Raw genomic sequence first — 12,650 nt, forward strand, 5'->3', positions numbered from 1 at the left:
TTAAAACTTCAAACTTTGGTCTAAGTATATTTTACATATCTGTAAGAAATGGTCGAGATTATATATATATATATATATTGTTTAAGTCATCTGTAGCAAACGAAACTTGTTATAATCACAGGCAGGAGCTAATTCTCGTGGCTCGAGATTTGAAATCCATGTTCTCTCTGGCTTGTCCAATCACAAGCCAGCTCTTAATTACATGACATGCTCCCTCTCTCTTACTCCTCTTTCTCCCTGCTCTTCCCAGCAGCACACATCGCTGGGGGGCTTCGGCGCCCAGCCAACAACCAATATGGTTCTCTTCTAACTCCCACTTAATTCCACGTGCGCTACCCACACAAACTTTATCATGCTACAGTAATGCTCTCACCGATATACACACACCCACGACAACACGTAAATACACCGAAGACTTTGCTCTTTCTTTAAGTGGCCTCCTTCATCCTGACGACTATTGGCTATAAACACGTGTAGTCGGAACTATTCTCTCCTCAACAAATCGGCAATATATTAAATCTATCTTTACACAAGAACACTTCCACCTACTAACCCGTTTCTCTCGTGTACACTCTACTAACGAAAATAACAAATAAAGTTATTTATTAAATGTTAAAATGAGACTTCTTTTCGTTGTCTTCATTTTTAACTAAACATGTTTTCTCATTTCATTCCTAAATTCCGGTTGTTGAGTTAACTATGGCTAACTGGTGACCCATCTATACCATCATGTTTCATCTATTTTTTTCCACCAATTTAACTACATGTATATTAATTGTTAGCACTGTTCTTGGCACTTTTTTAAAATATTACTATCATTAAGATAAATTATTTGTGGCAATGCAGGATAAAGAAAGAAAAAGTGAAGTTATCGTATATTTAATTTAAAGTTTGCAATTCAGAAATTCACATTTTGATATTCAAAATAATTAAAATATTTATATCACTATTAGTTAAGTTAAGGGGGGTAAAAAAAATGTTATTTCCAGAATCATAAAATGTAAACTTTGAAAATTTATTACTTTTCAGAGAAAAAAAAAGGTAGAAACCATATATTTGCTAAAGTCCCCCACGTAACTTTCTTTAACTTTTTCTTTTAATAGAGATTTGTTATCTGCTTTGAATATTTTGAATAAGAAAAAACATTTTTCAATGAAAATTTATTGTGTACTGACAAAAAAAACAAAAACAAAAGAAAGAACATGAGCAAACCTTTGACAAATGCACAAGCAAGAAAATTGTCACATCTAAAAAAATATATTGTAAAGATGTGAACTGTATTTTTATTAACATTTTTCTTTTTATATTATATATGATCATGTCAAGCTTTTTTATTTTATTTTTAATAAATTTTTAATTCATTAACAGGAAAGCTAACTTTTTATTTTATTAATTAAATTGTTAACTGAGAAAAAGTGCATGGATAAAAATCTTTCACATATATTTTACATTTTAGAATTAAAGAACACAAAATGTTTTATATGAGGTCGAACAATGAATTTATCGCCCTAAAGAAAACAACACTACAGCTTTATTTTAAAACTTATTGAAAAAAATCAATCCAGGCAATTTGATGAGTAGTAAAGCTTACATCTATTCAATGTAGCTGCCTTAATGGCGGCAATCAGGCTAGTTTTAAATACAAATTTTCGGTTTACAAAGAAACCTTTAGGTATTAAAATATTTTTTTTCTTCATCGTCTCGTCTTGGTGTTATGAAGACTTCTGCTCTTTATTATGTAAGTTCGAGAGGTGGTGCTCTTTATTATGTAAGTTCGAGAGGTGGTGCTCTTTATTATGTAAGTTCGAGAGGTGGTGCTCTTTATTATGTAAGTTCGAGAGGTGGTGCTCTTTATTATGTAAGTTCGAGAGGTGGTGCTCTTTATTATGTAAGTTCGAGAGGTGGTGCTCTTTATTATGTAAGTTCGAGAGGTGGTGCTCTTTATTATGTAAGTTCGAGAGGTGGTGCTCTTTATTATGTAAGTTCGAGAGGTGGTGCTCTTTATTATGTAAGTTCGAGAGGTGGTGCTCTTTATTATGTAAGTTCGAGAGGTGGTGCTCTTTATTATGTAAGTTCGAGAGGTGGTGCTCTTTATTATGTAAGTTCGAGAGGTGGTGCTCTTTATTATGTAAGTTCGAGAGGTGGTGCTCTTTATTATGTAAGTTCGAGAGGTGGTGCTCTTTATTATGTAAGTTCGAGAGGTGGTGCTCTTTATTATGTAAGTTCGAGAGGTGGTGCTCTTTATTATGTAAGTTCGAGAGGTGGTGCTCTTTATTATGTAAGTTCGAGAGGTGGTGCTCTTTATTATGTAAGTTCGAGAGGTGGTGCTCTTTATTATGTAAGTTCGAGAGGTGGTGCTCTTTATTATGTAAGTTCGAGAGGTGGTGCTCTTTATTATGTAAGTTCGAGAGGTGGTGCTCTTTATTATGTAAGTTTGAGAGGTGGTGCTCTTTATTATGCAAGTTCGAGAGGTGGTGCTGGCGTGCATTATTTAAATCATGTGGATTTGCCTCTTTAAAAACATTTCAAACTTAAAAATTTTAAATGTTAAAAAACAAAACAAAAAAAAAAACAAGTTTTCATTACATCAGAGACTCGTTGCCATAAAATAAAACACTAAGATGGGACGATGAAGAAAAAAAACTTTAATACCTTAAGAAGGTTTCTTTGTAAACCGAAAATTTATATTTAAATAAACATTACGTTCATCTACTATATAAAAAAAATTGTATTTTGTTGGTTTTCTTAACATTTTAAATATATTTTATTTTTTCCTTACAAATCCTGAAGTTATTTTTTCTAATTAAAAAAGTAGTCCAAAAAAAAAAAAAAAAAAATAGTGAAAGAAATAACGATTCCTCTGCAATTAGCATTGCTTTTTCCTTTTTTTGTTATTAACGTTTTTTGTAATGTTAAAACTTTTTTACATCAAATAAAGTAGTTGAAAAACAAATTATTTTTCTTGCAATTAATCAGAAGTGACTTTTCCAAAGCATTCACCGTCAAGCCCAAATATCAGCTGACGTAATATTGTAAAAAAAAAAAAAAGTAACTCTCCAATAAGCGTTTGAAATTCCCGTACGAAAATTTGATGAAATCGCTTAGTAAAATAGAGTTATATCCCTTGAACAAAAGTAAAAGCGCCATTTTTAATTGTTTCTTTAATAAATGTTTTATCTTACAGTATATTGACTCTTCCGGTTCCATTCAATTTATTAAAAGATTTTGTTTCACGTTCCTTACATCTTCACATATTTATGGTGTTTAGTTTTGTTTCACGGCATATCAACCCTTTCTAAGTCATTTAATAGCAAATCCAATCATTTTGGTATAAGTTTTTATGCTTCAAGTTTTTAAAATATTTATTCATGATGTTTGGTTTGGTTGTTTTATAGAGGAAAACTTTTTTATTTTGAGGAACACAAGTTTTGCAAAGGGTAAGTAAAAAAAAAAAATCAACACCACCAATGTTTGATGCAGTTTAGGTCAGGAAGTCAATATCTTCAAAAAGCCTGATCTGGTGGCACTGGATATCAGGTATGAAGTGTGATGACGTATGGAATCCAATAATTTGAGTTCAATGAAAAAACTTACCTGGCTGACATACACATTTAAAGCCGCTTTTAACTGTCAGACATGTTGCATTGTTTTGACAGGGTTGAATTTTACAGCCCTTAGCACCTGGAATTAGAGCGTGAATATACATATATTTAATTAAATAGGTTTGAATGTATTGAAAAAGAAAAACAATCTTTTCAAAAGTGTCAATATAGATGTAGAGCTTTTATAAGTAAAATTATATGAATATCAGAAAAATCCTTACACAGATCGACATATGCTTCAACGCTATTAATGGTCTCATCAGGAGTTCAATAATGACTAATAATTTTTAAAAATGCTAATATGATTACAAAAATAAAGATATTCAATAATTTTCATTCCAAATGCCAAAAGATGGACCTCAGTTCATGCTCAATTTTTTTTTTTTTTTGTTCTATTAAAAAATTATTTTTTTTAAACATCTTATTTAGGCAGATGCCAAAATCTTCATTATATTGCGTCTTACATATTTTTCATTGAACAGCAGAAGATATTTTTTATATCACTAAACAACTATTCAGTTTTACAAATACTCCTCAAAATTCTAGATATGGAATTTTAAAAAAAAAAAAAGAAAAAAGAAAAAAAGGAAAATTATTTTGAGAAAAAAAAGATATGAAAAAAAACTGTAAAAACAGAAATTAAAAACACTTAATATTCATGGAAAACCACCAACATAATAAACTTTTCAAAATATGGGTAATGTGTGCGTGTTTTTATATATATATATATATATATATATATATTATATATATATATATATATATAAAGCTGAATGTGTGTGTGTGTGTATGTATGTGTGTGTGCGTCTGGTCACGAATAGGCTCCTATATGGGTGACTATTTTAAAAAACTGATTACATATACTGATAGAAGATGTATTGTGACACAGGAATGGGTATGTTTGATCTGGCATAATGATGATTCATTAAAATTGTAGGGTCTGCGTTCGCACCTTGTCCACAAAGTATGGAAATAAAAAAATTAAAAAAAAAACGTTTAGAAGTGTTTCTGATATAGATGTACATAAGAATACTTTCATAAGTATGTTTTAACTTAAATAGGGATGGTATAATAAAATTGTGGGGTCTGCGTTCGCGCTTGGCCTCCATAGAATGGAAATAGGCAGAAACTTTAATAAAGACTTTTCATATCTATCTGTAAGTATACTTTGATAATTATGTTTCTGTTTGAAGAAATATGGTATAATAAAATTATGGGGTGTTCATTCGCACCTGACCTCCATAGAATGGAAATATGTCACAAAGTTTAACAAGGTTTTTTTAATATAGATCCACAGAATATTGTGATAAGTGTTTCAGTGTGAACAGGTATGGTATAATAAATTATGGGGTTTATCTATTTTATTTTTACTTTTATCATATTGTGCTTTGGTTTTGATACCCCCAAATTCAACCCAAATTTACAACCCTTCCTTTTCATAACCTACCATACTTTAATAAATCAGAGTCCATTTTCTGTAGGCTGTTTTTGAACCCAGTTAACGATGGGTACTTTTACTAATATATATATATATATATATACACACACACACACACACACACACACACACACAGTGGAACGATAAAATTGTCAGCTTAAAGAAAACAACACTACAGTTTTATTTTAAAACTTTTATGGAAAAAATCAATTCCGGTAACTTGATTATGTAGCAGTGCTGACATCTATTCAATGTAGCCACCTTAAGCCTCAATACGGGTCCGGAACTTGAGGTATGCTTTTTCCACAAGCGCCATCAGAAGCTCGGCGAATACTTGGTGGATGGCGGTGATCAGACTGGTTTTGGTATTATGGGAGGTCATGTTGGTGATGTTCTCAACATATGACCAAACGAAGTAGGCCAATGGATTCAGGTTGGGGGAGGAGGGGAGCCAGTGAGAGAAGGGTACAAAGTTGTAGCACTTCTTCTGAATCCAAGCTTGAACTTGTGGGTCGGCACAAAGTCCTGCTGCAGCCACCTGATTACACCATGGGATCACCACACTCTCCAGTACATCCAGATACACTTTGGTGTTAACTTTCGAGCCGACTTCGAAGATGTGAGGTGGCATAATGTGGCCCTCATTTGAAATCATACCAAAAACCATAACCATGGATTGAAACTATTTTCATCACCCTGGGCATGTTCCTGTTATTCGTGGCAATCCAACGATTATTTTGAGAGTGCTGGTAATAGTCTTGTTGTCATAAGTTGGATCGGTGGAGAGCAGGAGTTGTATAGCGGTGCACTGATCTCGCTAGTTGAACATTGTGTCACTTTCAGACATGATAGAAGGCTCCTATCACTCTTGGAATTTGTACACAACTGGCCAACTAGTAGATGGTCCGCAACAAAATAAGAAAACCGATTTTCATTAAATGGAAATGTCTTTTCTAGAGCGATAATTTTACCAATCAACCCTGTATACATATATAACCACACTGATGATTCTTGGTTAAAACGAAACATGTTGATATCAAATATTTATTAATTTGATTTCTTACAATTGATGATGTTCATCCATGACTTGCAAAGATAACCGAGATCATGTAATTGTTCTGTAGGTTCAGAGTTGCAGCACACTAGGAACATCCATCTTGGGTTAGTTTTTCCCATGAGTTAGAATATAAACCAAACTGTTTAAAGGAGACCTTCAGATTATCCTTGAGCCGTTTCTGCTGTTGTCCATTGACTCTTTTTCCTTCGAACAGCTCACCATAAAGGAGCTGTTTCGAGAGCCTTGAATGTTTACACTTACAGTAACATTAAAAACTTATTTTCAGAGAAACACAATAAAGCAACATACATTTTCCTATTATACTCTTCATCCCGATTTGAAAAAGAACTAACTATTCTTACATATTGTTTGGGTTGTTTTTGTTTTACGGCATATCAATCCTTTTCAGGTTATTTAATACCGAATCCAAAGATTTAAGAAAAATTTTATAATAGAATATATTTGTTGTTTTCAAGTCGGTTTCTATTTAACCCATAGTTGGGACCCTAACAGGTACTACCACTCCGGGTCAGAGAGAACCTGGGAGCAATGGCAATTAAAGGGTGGCTCCACACTCCCCAAAGCCCGCAACCCGGGGCCTCACCACTAAATATAATTTAAAGTCATATCCAGGACCTATTGTTTGGGAGATGATGGTGGTCCAGTGGTTAACGACAGTGACTAACAACCTGGGTGTTACAAGTTTGAATCCAGTTCATTCCACAAAACTAACTTTCATATAGAGTATTATTGTCACATCTGGACTGGTGCATCAATCACTAGTATCCCCCATCTTAGATAGGGTTCAAAAAGAGCCTCAAATCTACAACGTCCCACATTGTCAACCAATGCACTTATTTTATTAGTATTCAATATATTCTTCAATGAACTTGCAGCCCTGAGCCCCACCCCCTCCCAAATGTAAATACCTCTGATCAACCTGACAGCAAAATTTTACCTCTTCAGTGTGGATGTCCCCAGATTTCCTACTCTAATAGCTTCTTCCTCAATCTGCTAGCCTTTGGAATTCACTCCCTGCTCCTTGTTTTTCTGACTTTAATTTCAGATTTACCTTATATGTCGCAATAGTAGGAAATAAATTGTTATAGATTAAAATAACATACTACTCTCTCAGGCAATGCCATGTTACCCTGCTAGTTTTAAAAAGCTTCAATAGTAAATAATCACTACATCCTGTATGGAACTATTATTCCTAACACACACAATTGTATGCTTATCTGAGCATGCATAGGTCATGTGCACCGAACCATTTGTAAACAACCAAACTTTTACTCATAGCAAAACTATGGAATCATATTTCTAACAAAAACTGCTTTTAAATCATACAATTTCTTTATGTTATGATTTTTTTTTCTTTTATGTTACGAATGAGTCACCGTTTATCAGGGTAAAATTGACACTTAGTTATTGAGAGGACTAGATTAACAGTTGAATGATGAAATATATTATGAGAGGATTGTAAACGATGAATAGAATGAAACGTGTTTGTATTACTTATAGGGACGGTTTATGATTTGTTGACATTGGACCTGAAGAGGGCCATGTTGTAGTGTGCAGTAAAGCAGTCCCATGGTAATCTGGTCCATAGACTAGAAGTTCTTGGAAACTATTTACAGAAATTTTGCCCTAAGCAAGGTACATCGAATTTCTGTTCAGTTTTGTGAGAAAGGGGTACACTCAAAAGGAATTCCTGAACCATGATACTTGACTTTCACATTTTAAACTAATTCAAACCATTATAGAAAAATAATTTTATACAAATCCGTGGTAGATTCCCTACAATGCAATATAGGCTACAATGTATTTTGGACTAAGTCACAGCAGGGAGGCATGTGAAATTTCCGCCTGATGCACTGCACAATTCTCCAACCAGAGTAGGCAATCAATGGGATTAAAAAATGGGAGAGTTCACAAGTGTGGAACATTCATTGATCCTCATTCAATCCCTGCTAGTGTGTATATATATATATATATATATATATATATATATATATTATTTTATGTAGATACATAAAATATTTCATAACATTTTATGTATCAATTTTTAGGATTTACTTATATATATAAGAACCAAATACATCTGAGCAGGAGCTGCTTGGCGCACTTTATCTTGCCTTGATAGAGTTCAAGGCTGGCTTTGAAAACTAGGTGATGCTCTTTTCTCTTCCCTGCAATCTTTTTTCTACAGAAGAGACATTGTGAGCCTGTCTCTGCTTTATCATTATTTTTATGGCATGTGCTCATCTGGACTCCAACCTATGCCCCCTCCCCCCCACAATGCCAATCTTTTACAAAAAACACTAGCTACAACCATGATCAACAATTTTCCCCACTATCTGACTAATTTTAAATGCAGATTCCATCAACAAAGCTTTTTTGCTAGAACTGTCCGCATTGGCCTGCTTCCCAGACGATTACAATAGGATAACCTTCAAGAACAATAAACAAATTTTTGTTAAACTGTCCTCTTAAATTATCCCAATTCTACTCAATCTACACCATTTACAATTACTAAACTACCATCTTACATTCATTAACCATTATAGTTGAGTGGCCTTCAGGCCTTAATAAATGGTGACTCCCTTGTAAAAAAAATATATGCCTGTGTTTGCGTGTGTATAAAAAATTAAGGTGAAAAATCTTCATTTTTTTATTTATTTCATATTTTTTCACATGTAGGAATACAAAATGTCTTTAAAAAATATTTTTAAAAAGATCATTTGTAAACATCTATGCAGATGACAATACTTTGAAGATGATGGAGATCTTTCTAATTCTGCTTTTTTCTAACCTTGAGCATGTGGTGCAGTGGGGCAAAAGGTAACTGGTTGTTTTTAATGCATCCAAAACCAAGCTTCTGTCTTTTCACCATCAATGATCTGATCCTCACTTGGCCACAATTAAAATGAATGGCTCTCATTTTGAGGAAGTCCCTGCTTTAACAAGTTACTTCCGAGATTGACATTCACTAAAAACCTGAAATGGAAGTTTTACACCAAATCCATTGTCATGGAAACGTAGTTGGATCATTCTACCGTTCCAGAAAGTCTCCTTCCTGACACAATCCTCTTTCTGTATAAAAGTCAAATATGTCCCAAGATGGAGTACTGTTGCCACATTTGAGGAGGTGCTACTCAGAATACCTCTTTCTGCCTAAAAGTACAAAACCAACTTCGAAATCTAGTGGATGATTCATCTTCTCCCTACTGCCCCTTTCTCATAAAAGAGATATCGATAGTTTTTCTCCACTATCATTTTTATGGTAGGTGTTCGATAACCATTAGGCCAGTCTGACTTTGCTCGGGCCCTATGTATCGTTCATAACTTTATATGCATATGTGTGTGTGTGTGTGTGTGTGTATATATATATATATATATATATATATATATATATATATACATTAAAAAGTTTAACTCATGTCCCAGTAACCTACATCTAAAATTTCAAGTGTTTAGACCCAAAATTGGCGGAGGAGTTTGGTAGCATCTGCAAAGATCAATTCTTTCAACTTTGACCTTTTAGCAGCGAAATTTTCATCCTCAAAACTGATTAAAATGCTTGCCGCATGTCTGAGTAACTTATCTAAAATTTCACATGTTTAGACCCAAAATGTTCTGAATAGTTTGCTAGAGACCGTAAAGGTAAAACCTTCTGAAATTTGACACCTTGGCAGCCAAATTTTCAGCCAAAAACCAATTAAAAAGCTTGCCCTATGTCTGAATACACTTTATGTAAAATTTCAAATGTTTAGACCAGAAATTTAGAAATTTAGTAGAGAGCACAGAGATCAAATTTTTTTAAACTTTGACCTCAATTTTAACCCTTTAACATTTGTTTTGGGATCAAATCAAATTAAAAAGTTTGATCCATGTACATGTAACCTACATCTAAAATTTCAAGTGTTCAGGCCCAAAATTGGCAGAGGAGTTTAGTAGAGTTTTCAAAGGTCAAATCGTTGAACTTTGACCACTTGACAGCCAAATTTCTGGCCACAAAACCGATTAAAAAGATTTTCCCAAATCTCAATACTCGTTATGTTAAATCTCGAGTCTGTAGACTTAAAATTGACAGAGTAATTTGGTAGGGAAATGTACACACACACACAATTTCACTTTTATATATAGACTAGCTGTATTTAAACAGCATTGTTCAGATGAAGGCATATGGCCACGAAAGTCGTTAAGTTCTTTATGAAGGCCATAATATTGCCAGATGCATCTGAACATACGTTTCTATATAAGAACTATTGATGAAAACCAAAAAAAAAACTTGAGCTATAATTTTGGCATCATTTGACCTTTGCTTTTCTTAATCTGAATGAAGTAATTTCATGGAAGTAAAACGTTAATCTGTTTCCGCTAATTATGTTAAATCTTCTGGTTGCAGATTAATAGATAAAGATCATCAGATTAAAAAAAAAAAGTTATAAAGAAAGGAAAACAAAATAGAATCTCAATTTAATTCTAAATTTATCTCACTTTTTATTCCTTCTATATAAATTATAAAATGTGTTTTTTAGTAGTGGCAAACTTTAAATTAACAACTATTTTCTTTAATTGCAGATTTGGCAACTATCGGTTACTTTGAGTTCAGCTTGGTTCAGCAATTCATCATGAAGAGCCTGACACCCAGAATTGTCAGTTTTAACAAAATTTGTTCTCTTTATCTTCTTGTATTGAGCGTCATCCACTTTAGTAATTGTCTGCCAACATGCCAGTGTCCCATTTTCCTTTAAAACGTTTCTCCATCACTGAAATATCCTCATGGAATTGCTCTATGTTCACTACCCACATCAATGATTCTCTGCAAAATTTTCCAAAGTGTCAATTTTGCAAAAAAACTTGTATCTTATTCGATAAAAAAAAAAAAAGGCCAGAAAGGGATTTTCCCATGCCATCTTGCATTTCAAAATAGCCATAAATGTCCATACATTTTTTAGTGTTGCACTCTGTGTAATTAATGGCCATGTCGAAAAACAAGGGTTTTTGTTGGTTTAAGAGCACATAAACTGTAATATTTTACTTTATTGCCTTTTGTAAACTTAAATAAATATGAGCCTAAATTACTTCTGACTTGACAGTTTAAAAGGCTTCAAAATCACATTTCAATGTTGAAAACTATGACAAACCCTTTTCTGGTATTCGGAGGGCGGGGGGGCTAGGTTGTTAACTGTATAAACTGAAAATATTGACGTTCTAAGTTCGAATCCAGTTCACTCCACAGAATCACAACAAACCAACACTTGACCTTGTGTCTAACCTCCTGAAGAGGACATAAATAAAATAACTTGTATCTACATTCATTTTTGTCCTCTTTCTACTGAAAAAAAAATGTTTTGTTACCAAATTGTTTTTGATAAGATTTAAAAATTAAATTTATTTTAAGGTATAGTTTGTCCATTAAATTATTAATTGAACAATTTTGTTACAAAACCGTTACTAATTTTTAAAGATAGTGTTTTAATTTCTATAATGTAAATAGCTTTCAAATTTATTATACAATGATTTGCTAAGAAATTTAAATGCTCTCAAGGTAAACTACTCTTTGGAGTAGTTTTTTTTTTTTTTTTTTTTTTTTTTACACAGTGATCACCACTTATCAAGGCCCGGAAGCCACTCAGGGATAAGGGTTATTGCAAGTACATTACGTTAGTGTGGAGATTTGATGAAGTGTTTACTTAAGGGGGCGGTTCATTAGGAATTTGTTAACGGACTTGAACACATCCAAGTTGTAGTCCGGTGGGAAGCAGGCAGATGGAACAGAGTTCCACAGGCATGCAGTTCTAAGAAAGAAGCTTTGTTCATGGAATCCGGGTTTTGATTTAGGCACAGATATAGAGTGGGGTAAATTTTTCACAGTGGATTCAGCTAGATGGGTGTTTTTTGTGAAAGATTGGCGAGGGGGGACCAGAGACTGGAGTTCAGACGAGCACCTGCCATGGAAATAACGATAAAACAAGGATAGGCTCGCAACATCTCTTCTGTGGGAAAAAGGTTGCAGGGTAGAGAAAAGGGCATCCCCCACTAAGCCACAAAGTCTATTTTGTACTCTGTCAAGGCAGGATAGGCTGTTTTTAGCAGCTCCTGCCCAGATATGGCAACAGTATTCCATCCTTGGACGTACTTGGCTTTTATATAGATAGAGAATTGCATCAGTAGTGAGATATCTTCTGGAGCGGTAGAAGGATCCCACCATCTTTCCAGCGACCTTGGCAACAGACTTGATGTAAGTGTTCCATTTCAGATCAGGAGTAAAGGTCAAACTCAGAAGCTTGTCAAAACACGGGGCCTCACCCAGACGAGAGCCATCCATCACAATTGATGCCAGATGGGTATCAGAGCGTTGATGATGTAAGGATAGGAGTTTGGTTTTGGATGTATTAAAGGTAACCAGCCACATCTTCCCCCACTGAACCACCATAATAAGATCAGAGGAGAGAGAATCAGAGAGAACTTTGTCATTTACAGCCTTTGATGTGTTGCCTAGATGGTCGTGTCATCAGCATAGGTGTCAACGAATGATTTAAGTATG

The 12,650-nt window shown here is 33.9% G+C and overlaps 1 protein-coding gene across 2 annotated transcripts in view; it reads right to left on the reverse strand.

Moving 5' to 3' along the window:
- LOC145254854 (protein crumbs-like) overlaps positions 1-12,650 on the reverse strand; it is a 402,139-nt gene that overhangs the window by 199,316 nt on the left and 190,173 nt on the right. For both annotated transcript variants that reach the window (XM_080113704.1, XM_080113705.1), the window contains one exon: positions 3,595-3,681. In XM_080113704.1, coding sequence (XP_079969830.1) covers positions 3,595-3,681 — 87 coding nt within the window. The remainder of the gene's footprint in view (positions 1-3,594; positions 3,682-12,650) is intronic.

This window comes from Euprymna scolopes, chromosome 30, assembly GCF_053919585.1.
Source record: "Euprymna scolopes isolate OS-2025 chromosome 30, ASM5391958v1, whole genome shotgun sequence".
Lineage (NCBI taxonomy): Eukaryota > Metazoa > Mollusca > Cephalopoda > Sepiida > Sepiolidae > Euprymna > Euprymna scolopes.